We start from the raw sequence: 13788 nt of genomic DNA, 5'->3' as shown, positions 1-13788 counted from the left end.
ATCCCCTCTGGATTAATCTGATAAAATCCTCTCACTGACTTAAGCATCTCTATCATAATCGCCTCTTTTTTCCTCCTGCCCACCAAACTCTGAAATCCACATTTCTTCAACCTCTCACAATAGCCAGCATTCCAAAGTCCTGATATTGTCTTAGTTACTTGTCTCTGAATCCTCTCCAATGTTTCCACATCACACTGAAAACCAGGCGACCAAATTTGAGCAGAACAGTCCAAGTGTTGTCTGACCAGTGCTTTATACATTGGCACAACCACTTCCTTATTTCTACATGTTATACTTCTTATCATGCACTACAACATGCAATTGTAAAACACTTGTAATATGCCCTCTAAACTTCAGTTTACTCTCAACCATCACTCCCAAATCTCGAATCTCATCCACTTCCTGCAGTACAGCACCATCAATATAGTACAGAACCTTATATTTCTGCACTCCAAAATGCAACACCTTGCACTTATTAATATTAAAACTACAACTCCACTCCTTTGTCCAAGTCAAAAGTCTATTCAAATCATCCTGAATACAATTAACAACAGCACTACTTATAATTCTCCCCAACTTTGCCTCAGCAAATGAGTGATAAGCAATATGGAGGCTATGGAAGAGATATAAGGAGACAGGTGAAGAGAGGATGGGTGAAGAATATAAGACACAGGCCAGAAGAGTGACTCATGTGGTAAGGAAAGCGAAACTGGAATATGAGAGGAGATTGGCCCTAAGATCCAAAGAAAATCCTAGGAAATTTTTTAGCTATGTGGCCAGTAGGAGGAGAAATGACTGTGGAAGAATGATATTGTGGGATAAAAATGGGAATAGAGTGACTGATGCAGAGGACATAGTGGAATTGTTCAATGAACACTTTATTGGAGTATTTCATCCTAGAGGAGTCAGTTTTAATGCTAGAGGGATAGGACTGGTACGAGGTCTGGAGGTACAGGAGGAGAGTGTGTTTCAGATACTGAGTACTCTGGATGTCAGTAAAGCTGTGGGACTGGATGGTATTTCGCCACCAGTTTTGAGAGAATGTGCTAGCGAATTGACAATACCTTTAACGTGGCTTTACAATGAAAGTCTGGCTTTGGCAAAGGTGCCCAGGGAATGGAAGGAAGGTAAGATAGTGCCATTGCATAAGGGTGGTAACAGACTGGAAGTGTCTAATTATAGGCCAGTCTGTGTGTCATCAGTAGTTGTTAAGATCTTGGAGAAAGTAGTGAGGGACCGTGTACAGCATTGGGCAGATGAGGGTAATGTTATCTGTGAGAATCAACATGGATTTGTGAAAGGACGCTCTTGTTTTAGCAATATGCTAGCCTTTTATAATAAAGTTACAAGAGCATTAGATGAGGGAAAGGCATATACTGCAATTTTCTTAGACTTGGCGAAGGCATTTGACAGGGTGCCACATGATAAGCTGATATTTAAGTTGCAGCACATGAGTCTGGATGTCAGATTGGTCAACTGGATTCAGGATTGGCTGTCTGATAGGTATCAGAGAGTTGTGTATGGTGGAGCAGTTTCCAGGAGGCAGAGGGTTACAAGTGGGGTCCCACAGGGCTCAGTACTAGGACCTATATTGTTTAACCTTTATATCAATGACATAGCCAGTGGATTGCAGGGGGATATTCAGTTGTTTGCGGATGATGCAAAGCTGGGAAGGATTATTAGTAATAGCGCAGATGTGGTAGCCCTGCAAGAGGATTTAAATAAGCTAAATAGATGGGCAAATGAATGGGGATGTCAGTTTAATTCAGCAAAATGTAAGGTCTTGAGGTTTGGGAAACATCGATCTGATGCTGCATACTCTATGGGAGGAGTTATACTGGAGGAAGTAGAGGAGACAAGAGATCTGGGGTTGATGATTGATAGAAACCTGAAGTTTAGGGGACATATTGCAAAGGTGGTGAAGGTAACACAGAGGATTGCTGCTATTATGAGAAGGACACTGACATGCAGAGATAAGAGGGTTATCATTCCGTTGTATAAGTCTCTGATCAGACCACACTTGGACTATTGTTCTCAGATTTGGTCCCCAGGATTTGAAGGGGATAAATTAACTGTGGAAAGGATACAAAGACGGATGACAAAGATGGTTTCAGGACTGTACAAGGATAGTTATGAGGATCGGCTGAGAGAATGTGGACTGCAGAGTTTGGCGGATAGAAGAAGGAGAGGTGATATGATTGAGACTTTTAAACTGTTGAGAGGTGGTTACAGGGTTGACACTGGGGAGTTCTTTCGCTTGGTTGATCAGCGGGAAGGAGTGATGACAAGAGGCCATCCCTGGAAGTTACGAAAGGAAACTGTGAGCAAGAGGGTAAGGAGTGGTTTCTTTGTGTGGAGGGTGGTTGAGCCGTGGAATGCATTGCCTGATGGAGTGGTGGGAGCGAGAACGGTCAGTGACTTTAAATAGTGGTATGATAAACTTTGTGTTTCTCAGGGGGGGACCTCCCCTCGATGAGTCTTGACAGACTTTATGTCTTAGGAAGGACCTCCCTCGATGAGTCTTTTGACTCCTTGGAGGCCTGAATAATAATAATAATAATAATAATATAAACATCCATATCATCCATAGATGGTATTTGACCAGAAATGGTCAAGTATGGAGGTATAAAAGTCTTACAGTAGCTGTACTGCATAGTTCAGAAGGTCTGGAGAAAGGGACAAATTGCAGATGATTAGAGTAGCGCTCTCATAGTACCCACATATAAAAAGGGAAATAAAACTGATTGTGAGAATTACAGAGGTATTTCTCTACTGAGTGTTCCTAGTAAGATTTATGCAAGTATACTTGAGAAACAGTTGAGAAGGACTGTGGAAGGGAAGCTTAGCAAAGAACAAGCTGGATTCAAGCTGGAAGAACAATTCGATCTCACAGCCAAGTAGAGGCTGTCAGAATCAGATTTTCACTTAAGACAAATAGTTGAGAAATCATGGGAAGTTAACAAAGATCTGTATTTAAGTTTTGTTGATCTGGAAAAGGCATATGACAAGGTGCCGAGAGAGAGAGCCGCTATTCAAAATGCTACAGTTGTATTGTGTCAGTGGGCTATTATATCAAACAATACTTAGTCTTTATTTGAGTTGTAAGTCAGCAGTTAGAACTGAAGGAAGTACAGGAAGATGGTTTAATGTTAAATTTGGTGTCAGACAAGGATGGATCGCATTATGAAGTAAAGTGGTATTAAACCGGATATCAAAATTGGAGATGTTAATCTCAACTTCTAAATACATCCGCTACAAGTCTGCAAGATTATTCCCTGACAAAATTGAATAACTGTTGTAATAGATATGGTATGAAGGTCAACAATAACAAGACAAAGACAATGAAAATAGGCAGTAGCATTGAAAATATCAACTGCATTGTGAATGGAGAACCTATAGAACAAGTAAAACATTTCAGCTACTTAGGCACAATTTTTAGTGAAGATGGTAAATTAAATATGGAAATGGACAACAGAATCAACAAAGCTGGTATGGTAGGAAGTCAACTGAATAAATTTATATCGAATAAGAGAGAAATTAGTCAAAACACTAATTTAGCTGTATACAAGGCAGTGTTCAAACATTTTAACTTATGGATCTGAGAGCTGGGTTAGAAATAAGACACTTGACCAAAGACTAGAGACCACAGATATGAGAATCATGAGAAAAATTGGTGGCATGAACAGATGGCATCAATGGCAATATCACATTAAGAATGAGGATATTAGGAAAGAACTTGACATTGTCAGCAACCAGGAATGCATTGACAGAGCTAATCTCCAGTGGTCTGGTCACTTAAACAGAATGGGAGAGTTAAGATTAGCAAAACAAGTGTTTTCTGCCAGGTTAGCAGGAAAAAGACCCTGAGGAAGACCAAGATATAGGTGGATTAATATGGTACAAAGTGCCTTACACGATAGAAATATAAGATCTAATAATGTTGGAGTCTTGACAGGTAACAGACTGATTTGGAGGAAAATTATAAATAGGTAGTTAGTAATGAGGTAAATTTTTCATGTATTACTATTATATTCTGTAGACCCCTTGAAGGTACATGGCAGGAATTTGATGATGATGATGACATCCATACCATATTACTGATTGTGACTGTAATCGTGGTCTATTTCCTAATATTTCCTAGCTTCTGTCCTTTGGCTTTCCTAGTCAAAGGACAGAAGCAGATGGAATGAAAGATTAGGCAGTGAAGTTGGTTTGGTGAGTTTCAAAATGGACTGTAAAAGGGTGTTGGTAAGCAGTGGCTCTTGTTTTAATGATTTTGGAGGAGAGTGTAGGAATAGCAGTGGCCAATTCAGCAGAGCACTATCCATGAAAGTGTCTGTAAAAAAAAGGCAAAAAGTAGAAACTGAACATCTGTCAGAGAGGGATTGAAGTAGGTATGTGAGAGAGAGGGAGGGATCATTAATTAGCTTGCATAGAATCAAGCAATCTTAGAAAGAATTTTGGTCCCCCATCCCAAATATTATATAATAATAATATTATTATTATTATTATTATCATAATCTAAGACCTCTAGGGATTCAAGGACTCATCGAGGGAGGCTATAAATCACCCAAACCAGCTGTCATGCCTTCCCTTAAATTCATTCACACTAGATGCACTCACTACCCCTAAAGGCAGACTATTCCACTAACTCACTGCTCACTGGAAGAAAAAACCTGGCTCTTACTCCTTTCTTGACTGTGTGAACAAACTTAACTTTCATGGATGCCCCCACCATGTTCTCACCCCACTTTTCATATAACGAAAAATTGCATCAGACGCTATCCTATAACACCCATTCAAAAGTTTATAGACCTCTATCATATCATCCTTCTTTCTCCTGTTCACCAGTCTATAATCCACATACTTGTAATCTGTCTTCATACTATAAATCCCATAATCCGGATCCAGTCTTTTGTAACTCTTCTTTGCACCATTTCCACAGCTTCTTTATCCCCTTGGAACCTAGGAGACCAAATCTGTGCACAATAATCCAGGTGCGGTCTTATCAAAGTCTTATAAAGAGGCAAAATGGCTTCCTAATCCTTACATGTCAAGGTTGGATGTGACCTTTGAACTTCAAATTCCTATCCACCAATTTGACTCCTCAATTTCTTGTAGCATAACCCTGCTAATATAATGTGCAGCTGGAAATCTAATCAAAGTGCATAACCTTACACTTACTAACATTAAACTGACAGCCATATATGAGCAATATTCCATGGCTGGGTAGATTTGGACCTTGTGTAGAGTTAGCACATCTATGAAGATGTGATGTCTTATGCAAAAGAGTATACCAAGGTTTTTGGCAGCTACAAAAGCTATAGCTGTGTGCTTGTGCTAGGAAAGATCAAAGGTGCAGGTCAGTCCAAGAAGAAAAATCTGATCATGTTTGGATATCTTAATACTATTGAAAGTAAGGGGGATGGATAAAAGCCCTTTCTTGTGTGATATCAGACAGCACTGAGTTTAGGTGGCATTGAAGTTTATAAGGTTGTCCTTTTCCCACTGGGATATAGCTAGGAAATCTGAGTTCAGATCACTGGCCCTGGGAGATGAGAATTCTAATACTTGAGCACTACAAGTTTTGTCAAATGAAAAGGAGGAATGGAGTGTATTGTTATTGACAAAGCTATGGATAGGATTGGAAGTCTGGGAGAGCAGTTCATTTATATACAAGAGGAAGAGCGTGGGTCAAAGAACAGAAACCCTGGGGTACTCCTGCATTGGTGGTGAAATCTGAGGAGAGGAAACTGTCCACCATGACATGTGAGTGACCAGTGAGAAAGTTAGTGATCCAGTTGCAGAGTATGGTAGGCAGACCAAAAGATGGCAGTTTGTTAAGTAGACTCCTATGCCAAACCTGATGAAATGCTTTTGAAATGTTTAGGGCAACCACATGAGTTTCTCCAAATTTCTCCATGGTTTGAGTCCAAAGGTGGTGAAAGTAAGAAAATCAGCTGCAGATTGCAAGTTGCAGAATCCATACTGCTGGTCACTGATTAGTTGGTATGTCCCACGGTAGTTCAAGAGTTGACTGTTGATGCCCATCTCCATAATGTTAGAGAGAACAGAATTGAGAGCAACTAAACAGTAGTTCATTGGTTGACTTTTAACACCTTTTTTTGGTGGGTGGGGGGATGAGCTGGATGTGGACCTGTTTCCATGTTGTATGGTAGATGCTAGTTGAATAGGATAGATTGAAGAGGCAATACAGGACACGTGTTAGTTCTGGGGAACAATTTTTAACACAGTAGATGGGATGCCATCAGGACCAGATGCCTCGTTTGTGTTCAGGTTATTAAGGATTCTTTGGATTTCTTTTTGTCAAAAGACTATGGGAGATATGAAGGGAGCCTTTATTGGTGGAGTGGAGGGAAATTTGCCCAGCTCATCAATGCAGAAACTGGAAGAGAATAGTGATGCGAATAAGTTGGCCTTGTCTTTAGGTGAGGTAACTACAGTACCATCCAGATGTGAGAGTGGAGAAAACTTGGGTGTGCAGAGGTTGTGCTCAATGGCCTTGGTAAGGGACTAGAAGGAGCAACTGACATTTGGCCAGGAGGTAAGCTTGCAGCAAAGTCTGACTTGTATTCCCAGCTCATCAATACAGGACACGTGTTAGTTCTGGGGAACAATTTTTAACACAGTAGATGGGATGCCATCAGGACCAGATGCCTCGTTTGTGTTCAGGTTATTAAGGATTCTTTGGATTTCTTTTTGTCAAAAGACTATGGGAGATATGAAGGGAGCCTTTATTGGTGGAGTGGAGGGAAATTTGCCCAGCTCATCAATGCAGAAACTGGAAGAGAATAGTGATGCGAATAAGTTGGCCTTGTCTTTAGGTGAGGTAACTACAGTACCATCCAGATGTGAGAGTGGAGAAAACTTGGGTGTGCAGAGGTTGTGCTCAATGGCCTTGGTAAGGGACTAGAAGGAGCAACTGACATTTGGCCAGGAGGTAAGCTTGCAGCAAAGTCTGACTTGGACTTAGTGATGATTCTTTTACAAGAAGCTGCACTATAGGCAGAGTGAGCAGCTAGAGTTTTGGTCTTGAACCATTCATTGTAAGCAGAGATTTTTTCATTTACATCATTTTTTGGAGTGAAATAAAGGATGAAAGCCTTCATTCCTATGAGGATTATTTCTGTTATTTGTTCTGAGAAGGTCTGGTTGGCTGAATGGTTAGCGTATTCACACTCCAGCCAAAAGGCTGTGGGTTTGAATCCTGCCGTGGGCATGGATGTTTATGATTGCCTGTGAAAATACTAGTGGTGGTGGGTGGTATATGGTGTAGTTGCAGTTCGTTGTAGTTGGTCGATTGAGTTGTGGAGAGTTGTAGAGTGGGCGATGAGTCTTTGAACTCCCTGGAGGTGTCATGTAATAATAATAATAATAATAATAAAAGGTGTTTGGATCAGAAAAGCTAAAACTGTAGTCAGACCATGGAAAGTAGGAATAGAAGTCACAGAGATCCTTCCATTGGCATCCTTGTAGTACCAAAGGACATGAGACTATGAACTGGTGGGTAGAAGTTGTTCTGTGGCAAAAGAGACATACGAAGTTGTGATCCAAGTTACCAAGAGGAGAACCGACAACAACAGTATACCTGAAAGGGGAGCTTGTTAGGAAGAGGTCAAGTGTGTTGGCAAATTGAATAGGATTGTCAGGTTCTTGTAGGAAGATTGATGATCTGAGATAGGTTATTGCTGATGAAACTGAAGAAGGGGGAGCCAATATCAGTTGTGGACATTGAAGTCTCAAGAAGGATGACCTCACTATTAGAGTATTTCAACTGCAGAAAGTCAAGCTTTAGAGAGAGAGAGATAGTTCAACAGGTCAGAGTGGTTGATGGAGTTTGGAGAGCTATAGAGAGACAGAGCATGTGAAAAGGGCATTGTATAAGGCCTTGATTTTGAGCCAAAACAGATCAAACAGTGGGGATTCAAGGATTTGCAGTCTCTGGCATGGTATATCAGTTCTGATGAATGCACAAGTGCTGTGCTCATGGCAGAAAGAACTGTGTAATGTGTAGTTTGGGCAGTTAAGGTCGGTAATGGCTGTGAGGTTGCCAGTTGGGGGTTGTGATAGGAATGGTAATACTTAGTTATACTTAGATTTTGCAAAAGCTTTTGATAGACTGCCACACGACAAGCTATTATATAAATTAAAATGGATGGGACTGGATAACAGGCTTCTGAGTTGGATCGGTGACTGGCTGTCATATATGTATCAGAAAGTTGTATATGGGATGCGGTATCCCGAAAAGGAAGGTCACTAGTGGTGTGCTGTAAGCAATGTTCCCTCTAAGCTGTGCGCATGTGCACGCGCTCACACATTTTACAACTAGCACACAAAGCAAAAAATATGCGCACACTAGATTTTCAAGACGAAATTAAAATTTATTAAATAAAGAAGTTCCGCCTAAACATTAACCTATAAATTCTTTAAAAAATACGGTAACTCGGAAACGCTCAAGCCTATAACCTCGCATTTTTTATTACATTTTCGAAGTTGCACAAAACTTATAAATTATTAACAGTAACCCTATTTGAGGCTAGCGATTTGATGCCAAAGTAAAAGGGGTGTGGCTTAAATGTGTAATTTTTAAGTAGCATATAGAATGGTGTGCGGTTTGTTTACATCTCAGGCCTGACTCATGGAAAATTCCCAAATGTGATTGGCTGATCAAATTAGTTCAAGATCATGACGAATTAAAACAATGGTTTCATAATTTTAATAAAAATAATTAAATACTTTTAAAAACTTAAATTAGAGTACAATTAAAAATATTGTAGCATTTCAAAATTCTCTAATTTTTAAAAGGAATTTTAAAATAGTCGACTAAATAATAACATTCATGTACACACATTGAGATACAACCAAGTTAATTAAATCAAGCCTCTAGGCATATCTTTTAGCCTTTGTGTTGCCCTCGGCAATGTTTAGTGTTGGTTCAGATTTTGCCTTGCCAAGTTATTCAGTGAATAGTGTACATTTGTAAATTTATAAAAACAATAAAAAACATTCTTCAAATAACAAAATTGCAAAAAACCTGATGCACCATGTCAATTCAAAGGAAGCAAAAGGTGTGAAGCGAAAACAAACTGCTAGCTGCTATAAAAGTGAATGGCTGGATGAAATAGTAAAAACTGCTATGCCAAAAGCTCATGAGTTGATAAACATTCAGCTGCGTGAAATATTTATGTATGATGCTACAATTGGTGTTGTTTGTATTTATTGTCGTGATGCAAAGGTTGCTGGAGATTTTGCTAATGGAAGAAGCTTGATGTCACTTGGAAGTTGGACTTTTTGAAATGCCATTTGACAAGTAAAATACATCTGGATGATGTACACAAACTTAGGCAACAAAATTGTTCATTGCCAGCTACAGGAGTACTGTGTATGCTATGTGAAAGTTCAGATGACCGAGAGAGAAAACGATCAAACCCAGAGCAGATTAAAGTTGTTATTGACAGTATCTTATTAGTTGTTAAGATGAATAACTCTTTACTTTCAGTTCAACATATTAATGAGCATATGGAAAAGTATGATCAACTCCCAGAAAGCTGGTGAAGCAAAAATGATGCATTTGAATTTCTGGAAACAATCAACGTAATTGTTGAAAATGACATGTTTGAGCAAATTGCATCTGGGACAGCTATGGGTTTGCCCCTTTCTCCCCCCCCTTAGCCAATTTCTACATAGAACATCTAAAAAATTAGCTATCAACACAGCTACTCTCAAACCTAGTCTCTGGCTACGCTATGTTGATTATGTGTTTGCTATTTGGCCACATGGCCCAGACACATTGAATACAATTTTAGTGCATCTAAATAGCCAGCACCCTAAACTCCACTTTACAATGGAACTAGAAGCCAATGACTTCCTACCCTTCCTGGACACACTGAATACATGTCTTCCAGAAGGTTCCTTATCGTTTTCGGTTTATAGAAAACCCACACATACAGGGAGATACTTACACAAACAATCACACCATCACCCTTCTCAACAATATGGTATCTTAAAAACACTAACCCATAGAGCTAGAACAATCTGTTCCAATGACATTGCTCTCACTGCTGAACTTTTTCACCTAAGACACACACCTTCTTAACCAACGGTTATAATCCCCATAAAATAGATAACATACTAAATGCTACCCAGAAATCCCCCCCCCACTATCTACCACAGAAGACTACAACAAAACTATCACCATCCCATACATTAAAGGCATATCTGAAAAGATATCTAGGGTGCTTAACAAACACCAACTATGCACAGTATTTAAACCTTATGTAAAATTAGCAACTCTCATCCATCCACCTAAGGACGAATGCACTCCTTTATCACATCCAGGAGTCTTGATGGCAAGAGCCATCAAGACTCCTGGAACTAAACAAGATGAGAATTAGTAATGGGAATATTTTATTATGTATGTTTAGAGTTATTTGCAAATTTAGAAAATTTAATTAAAGGCAATCAGTCTAGTGTTATCTTTTTTTTTTTACTTTATTTCTTACTTCTAATCAGATCAATATTACATACATATAAAATATTTATGTTAGCTCTGTGATTGATGTTACACAACTTACTTGGTGATGGTAATAATACACACACTTAGAATCCTATTTAGTACACTGTTGGTATCGTGTTGGCCTCGCATGCGCGAAGTCCCCAGATTGAGTGCTGCCCAAGGCTTGTGAATCATGATTTCCGACTGTGTACTGGGGAGGCTACTGCCGTGTGTGGGAACACGGTGGGGAGTTGGGGTGACCTGGCTGACATCTCATTGACACCAGAAGGTAAAGAGTGAACTAAAATCTTTTAACTTTTTTGCTTAAATGATCAGTATGGTGACTCGTATGGGTGCGCACATACTTTTCAAAAGAAGGCAAATTTTGCACACATGCAAATTTCTGCGCAACACTATGTTGCGCAGAAATTTTTTGCACAGCAAAAAATTAGAGGAAACATTGGCTGTAAGGGTCGGTTTTGTGACCTTTGTTGTTCATTTTGTATACTAATGATTTTGGGATGGGTTTAACTAGTGACATGCAGCTGTTTGCAGATGATGCACAATTAGGAAGAGTAATGCGGAATCAAGCAGATGTTATGACCTTACAGGAGGACTCGAATAGATTGCATAAATGGACAGATAAGTGGAACTGTCTATTCAATGTTGCATAGTGTAAGGTTTTGAAATTTGGTAGGCAATGATGAGGTGTAAAGTATACACTTGGTGGGAAAACTTTAAAGGAGGTAGAGGTGATGAGAGATCTGGGAGTAGTGGTGGACAAGGACCTGAAATTCAGGAGCCACATTGCAAAGTTGTGAAGACGTCGCATTGGATAATGACAATGATGCAGAGGACTATTTCTGATGTGCAGAAATAGAGATTATGATTCCATTGTATAAGGCCTTGATCAGACCTTATATGGATTATTGTGCACAGATTTGGTTGCCTAGTTTTCATGGTACTGAGGATATGTTAGAAAGGGTCCAGAAAAGATTCAAAAAGGTGGTCAGTGGTCTTTGGAATGTGGAGTATGAAATTGCTAAGCTTCATAAATAAGAGGAGAGGAGGGAAGGGGAAGATATGATTGAGACATATAAGTTAGTCAGGGGTTGTTATTAGGTTGACATGGCAGAGATTTTTCATAGAAGGGAGAGGAGGAGTAGAACAAGAGGCCATCCTTGGAAATGTATATGGAGGGTGTGAGCAGAGGAGTGAGGAGAGGATTCTTTACATTGAGAGTGGTTGATGAGCAGAATGCATCACCTGAGTGTGTTGTGAATGTAGACACATTGAATCAGTTTAAGGCATGGTTGGATAAGGCATAATGGGTCTCTGACTCCATGGAGGTCAAATGTGGATAATAATAATAATATCCTAAGCACTTCTAGTTCATCTCTCATATTTTTGCATTGGTCTCATTGCATCACAACAGCATCTCCACTTGAACAATAAATTTTTGCAAAGTGATCATCACTGCCACTGCCCTATTGGCATTCATTTAAATTCCTTTTATAATAATTCTTTTTAATCACTTCTTAGCAAAGAACTTTTTGATTTCTTTTGGTCTTCTTGGGTTAATCTTATTACATAATCTGATTTTGCCTTACTTACCAGGGGCAATTTTACATGCCTGCTCATCATCTTTCTCTTTATATAATATCCTCAGTAGCATTTTCTGTAGCTTTGCTTAACAATGCTAGTTATTTCTTCATTTATTTTATTGATTCCCACCAGTGAAAGGTTATAAATTTATAGTCTGTCAGTACAATGAGTAGGATGAGGGTTTCTTATTATTTTTAATTTTATCTAGTTTTTAATAATTTTTTACACAACTCAGAATTCTTCCTTTAGTGACCAAACATGGAATATTTTCAAGCCACTTTAAGCTTCAAGTAAGTCAGCTAGTGGTCTCACACCAGGTGATTAAATTGATCTCTTGATCGCCCACTTAACATTCACAACATGTATATCTATGCTATGATTCAGACCTACAGCCTGTTGGTTAAAGAGCAGATACACTAACTACTTGGCTAGCTAAGCTGACAAAGTGGTTGACCGAGTGGTTAACGTATCCGCTCTCCAGCTAAAAGGCTGCAGGTTTGAATCCCGCATTGGGCATGGATGTTTGTGATTGTCTGTGAAAATACTAGTGGTAGTGGTCGGCGGTAGTTGGCGCTGGTGTATATGATGAAAGTAGTAGCGAAGACGGAGAGTTGTGGAATAGGTGCCCTCCCTCGATGAGACTTTGGATTCCCTGGAGGTGTCATGTAATAATAATAATAATAATAAAACTACCATCTGATTTTATTCTCTTAACTCTAGGTACAGTTCTGCAGTGCTTCCCTGAATACCCTTTGACCATTTCTCATGTATTGCTTATATTCTTTTTTTGTAGCTTCTTATGCTATAGTACTATTCCTGGCTGCTTCCTGAGTTTGTCATAATCACTGGCTCTATATTTCCTCATATCTCTTCTTAAATGAAAATTCCACACAGATCAAGATTGTATGATCAATTACTCCATTTGGAACCAAACAGCTTTCTTTTTTATGGGAAATTCTCTGATGCTGTTACCAGATTCAGCAATCTCCGAATTACCATGGCTTCCCTCCAAATACATGTTATTTTAGGGAATTATTTTTCAATAGCTGTACCACTTTTCACAAGCAGTCACCTCAACGAGTAGTAAGTAATTATTCACAAGCTTAAAAAGAGAGAGAAAGAGAGAGAGAGAGAGAGAGAGAGAGAGAGTGGGGGTTATCAAGAGAATAAATAATAGACCATTATTGGAAGCTTTATGAAAAACAAAACCTTATGCTCCCTCCTTTACTCACTCTGACTGGATAGAATTTATTAATCCCTTTACACTGCCCTCTCCCATAGAACAAACCTTCTCCATCTGTATTTCCCAGAAACTACAATCTACAGTTATTCAAAAGAAATGTCAGTATGTTAACTCTTGTAACTTCCTTTTCTTTCTTGGTTGAAGCATGGAGTTTTAGCAGTAATAATAATAATAATAATAATAATAATAATAATAATAATAATAATAATAATACTTTATTATTTATATGTACTAATAATGAAGCTTTTATATATTCAGTTGCTGGAACAAAGCCGATTCAAAGATATAATAAAAATCAAGACAATCGGAGCTACATATATGGCTGCAAGTGGACTTAATAATGAAGAGATTTCTAATGTAAGATATGCAATTTTTTTAGTTTATTTTTGTTAACTGTTATTTTCATTCAGTGAATTATTGGTTT

The 13788-nt window shown here is 38.9% G+C and overlaps 1 protein-coding gene across 1 annotated transcript in view; it reads left to right on the top strand.

The window, feature by feature from the left end:
- LOC150106997 (adenylate cyclase type 3-like) overlaps positions 1 to 13788 on the top strand; it is a 398311-nt gene that overhangs the window by 285699 nt on the left and 98824 nt on the right. The window contains exon 18 of the mRNA XM_090392870.1: positions 13623 to 13721. Within this exon, the coding sequence (XP_090248996.1) occupies positions 13623 to 13721 (99 nt within the window). The remainder of the gene's footprint in view (positions 1 to 13622; positions 13722 to 13788) is intronic.

This window comes from Typopeltis vanoorti, chromosome 5 (genome assembly GCF_054136105.1).
Source record: "Typopeltis vanoorti isolate ZY-2024b chromosome 5, IOZ_Tvanoo_1.0, whole genome shotgun sequence".
NCBI classification, from domain to species: domain Eukaryota; kingdom Metazoa; phylum Arthropoda; class Arachnida; order Uropygi; family Thelyphonidae; genus Typopeltis; species Typopeltis vanoorti.
Note: the sequence above shows the minus strand (reverse complement) of the source record. Positions and strands in the feature narration are given on the sequence as shown.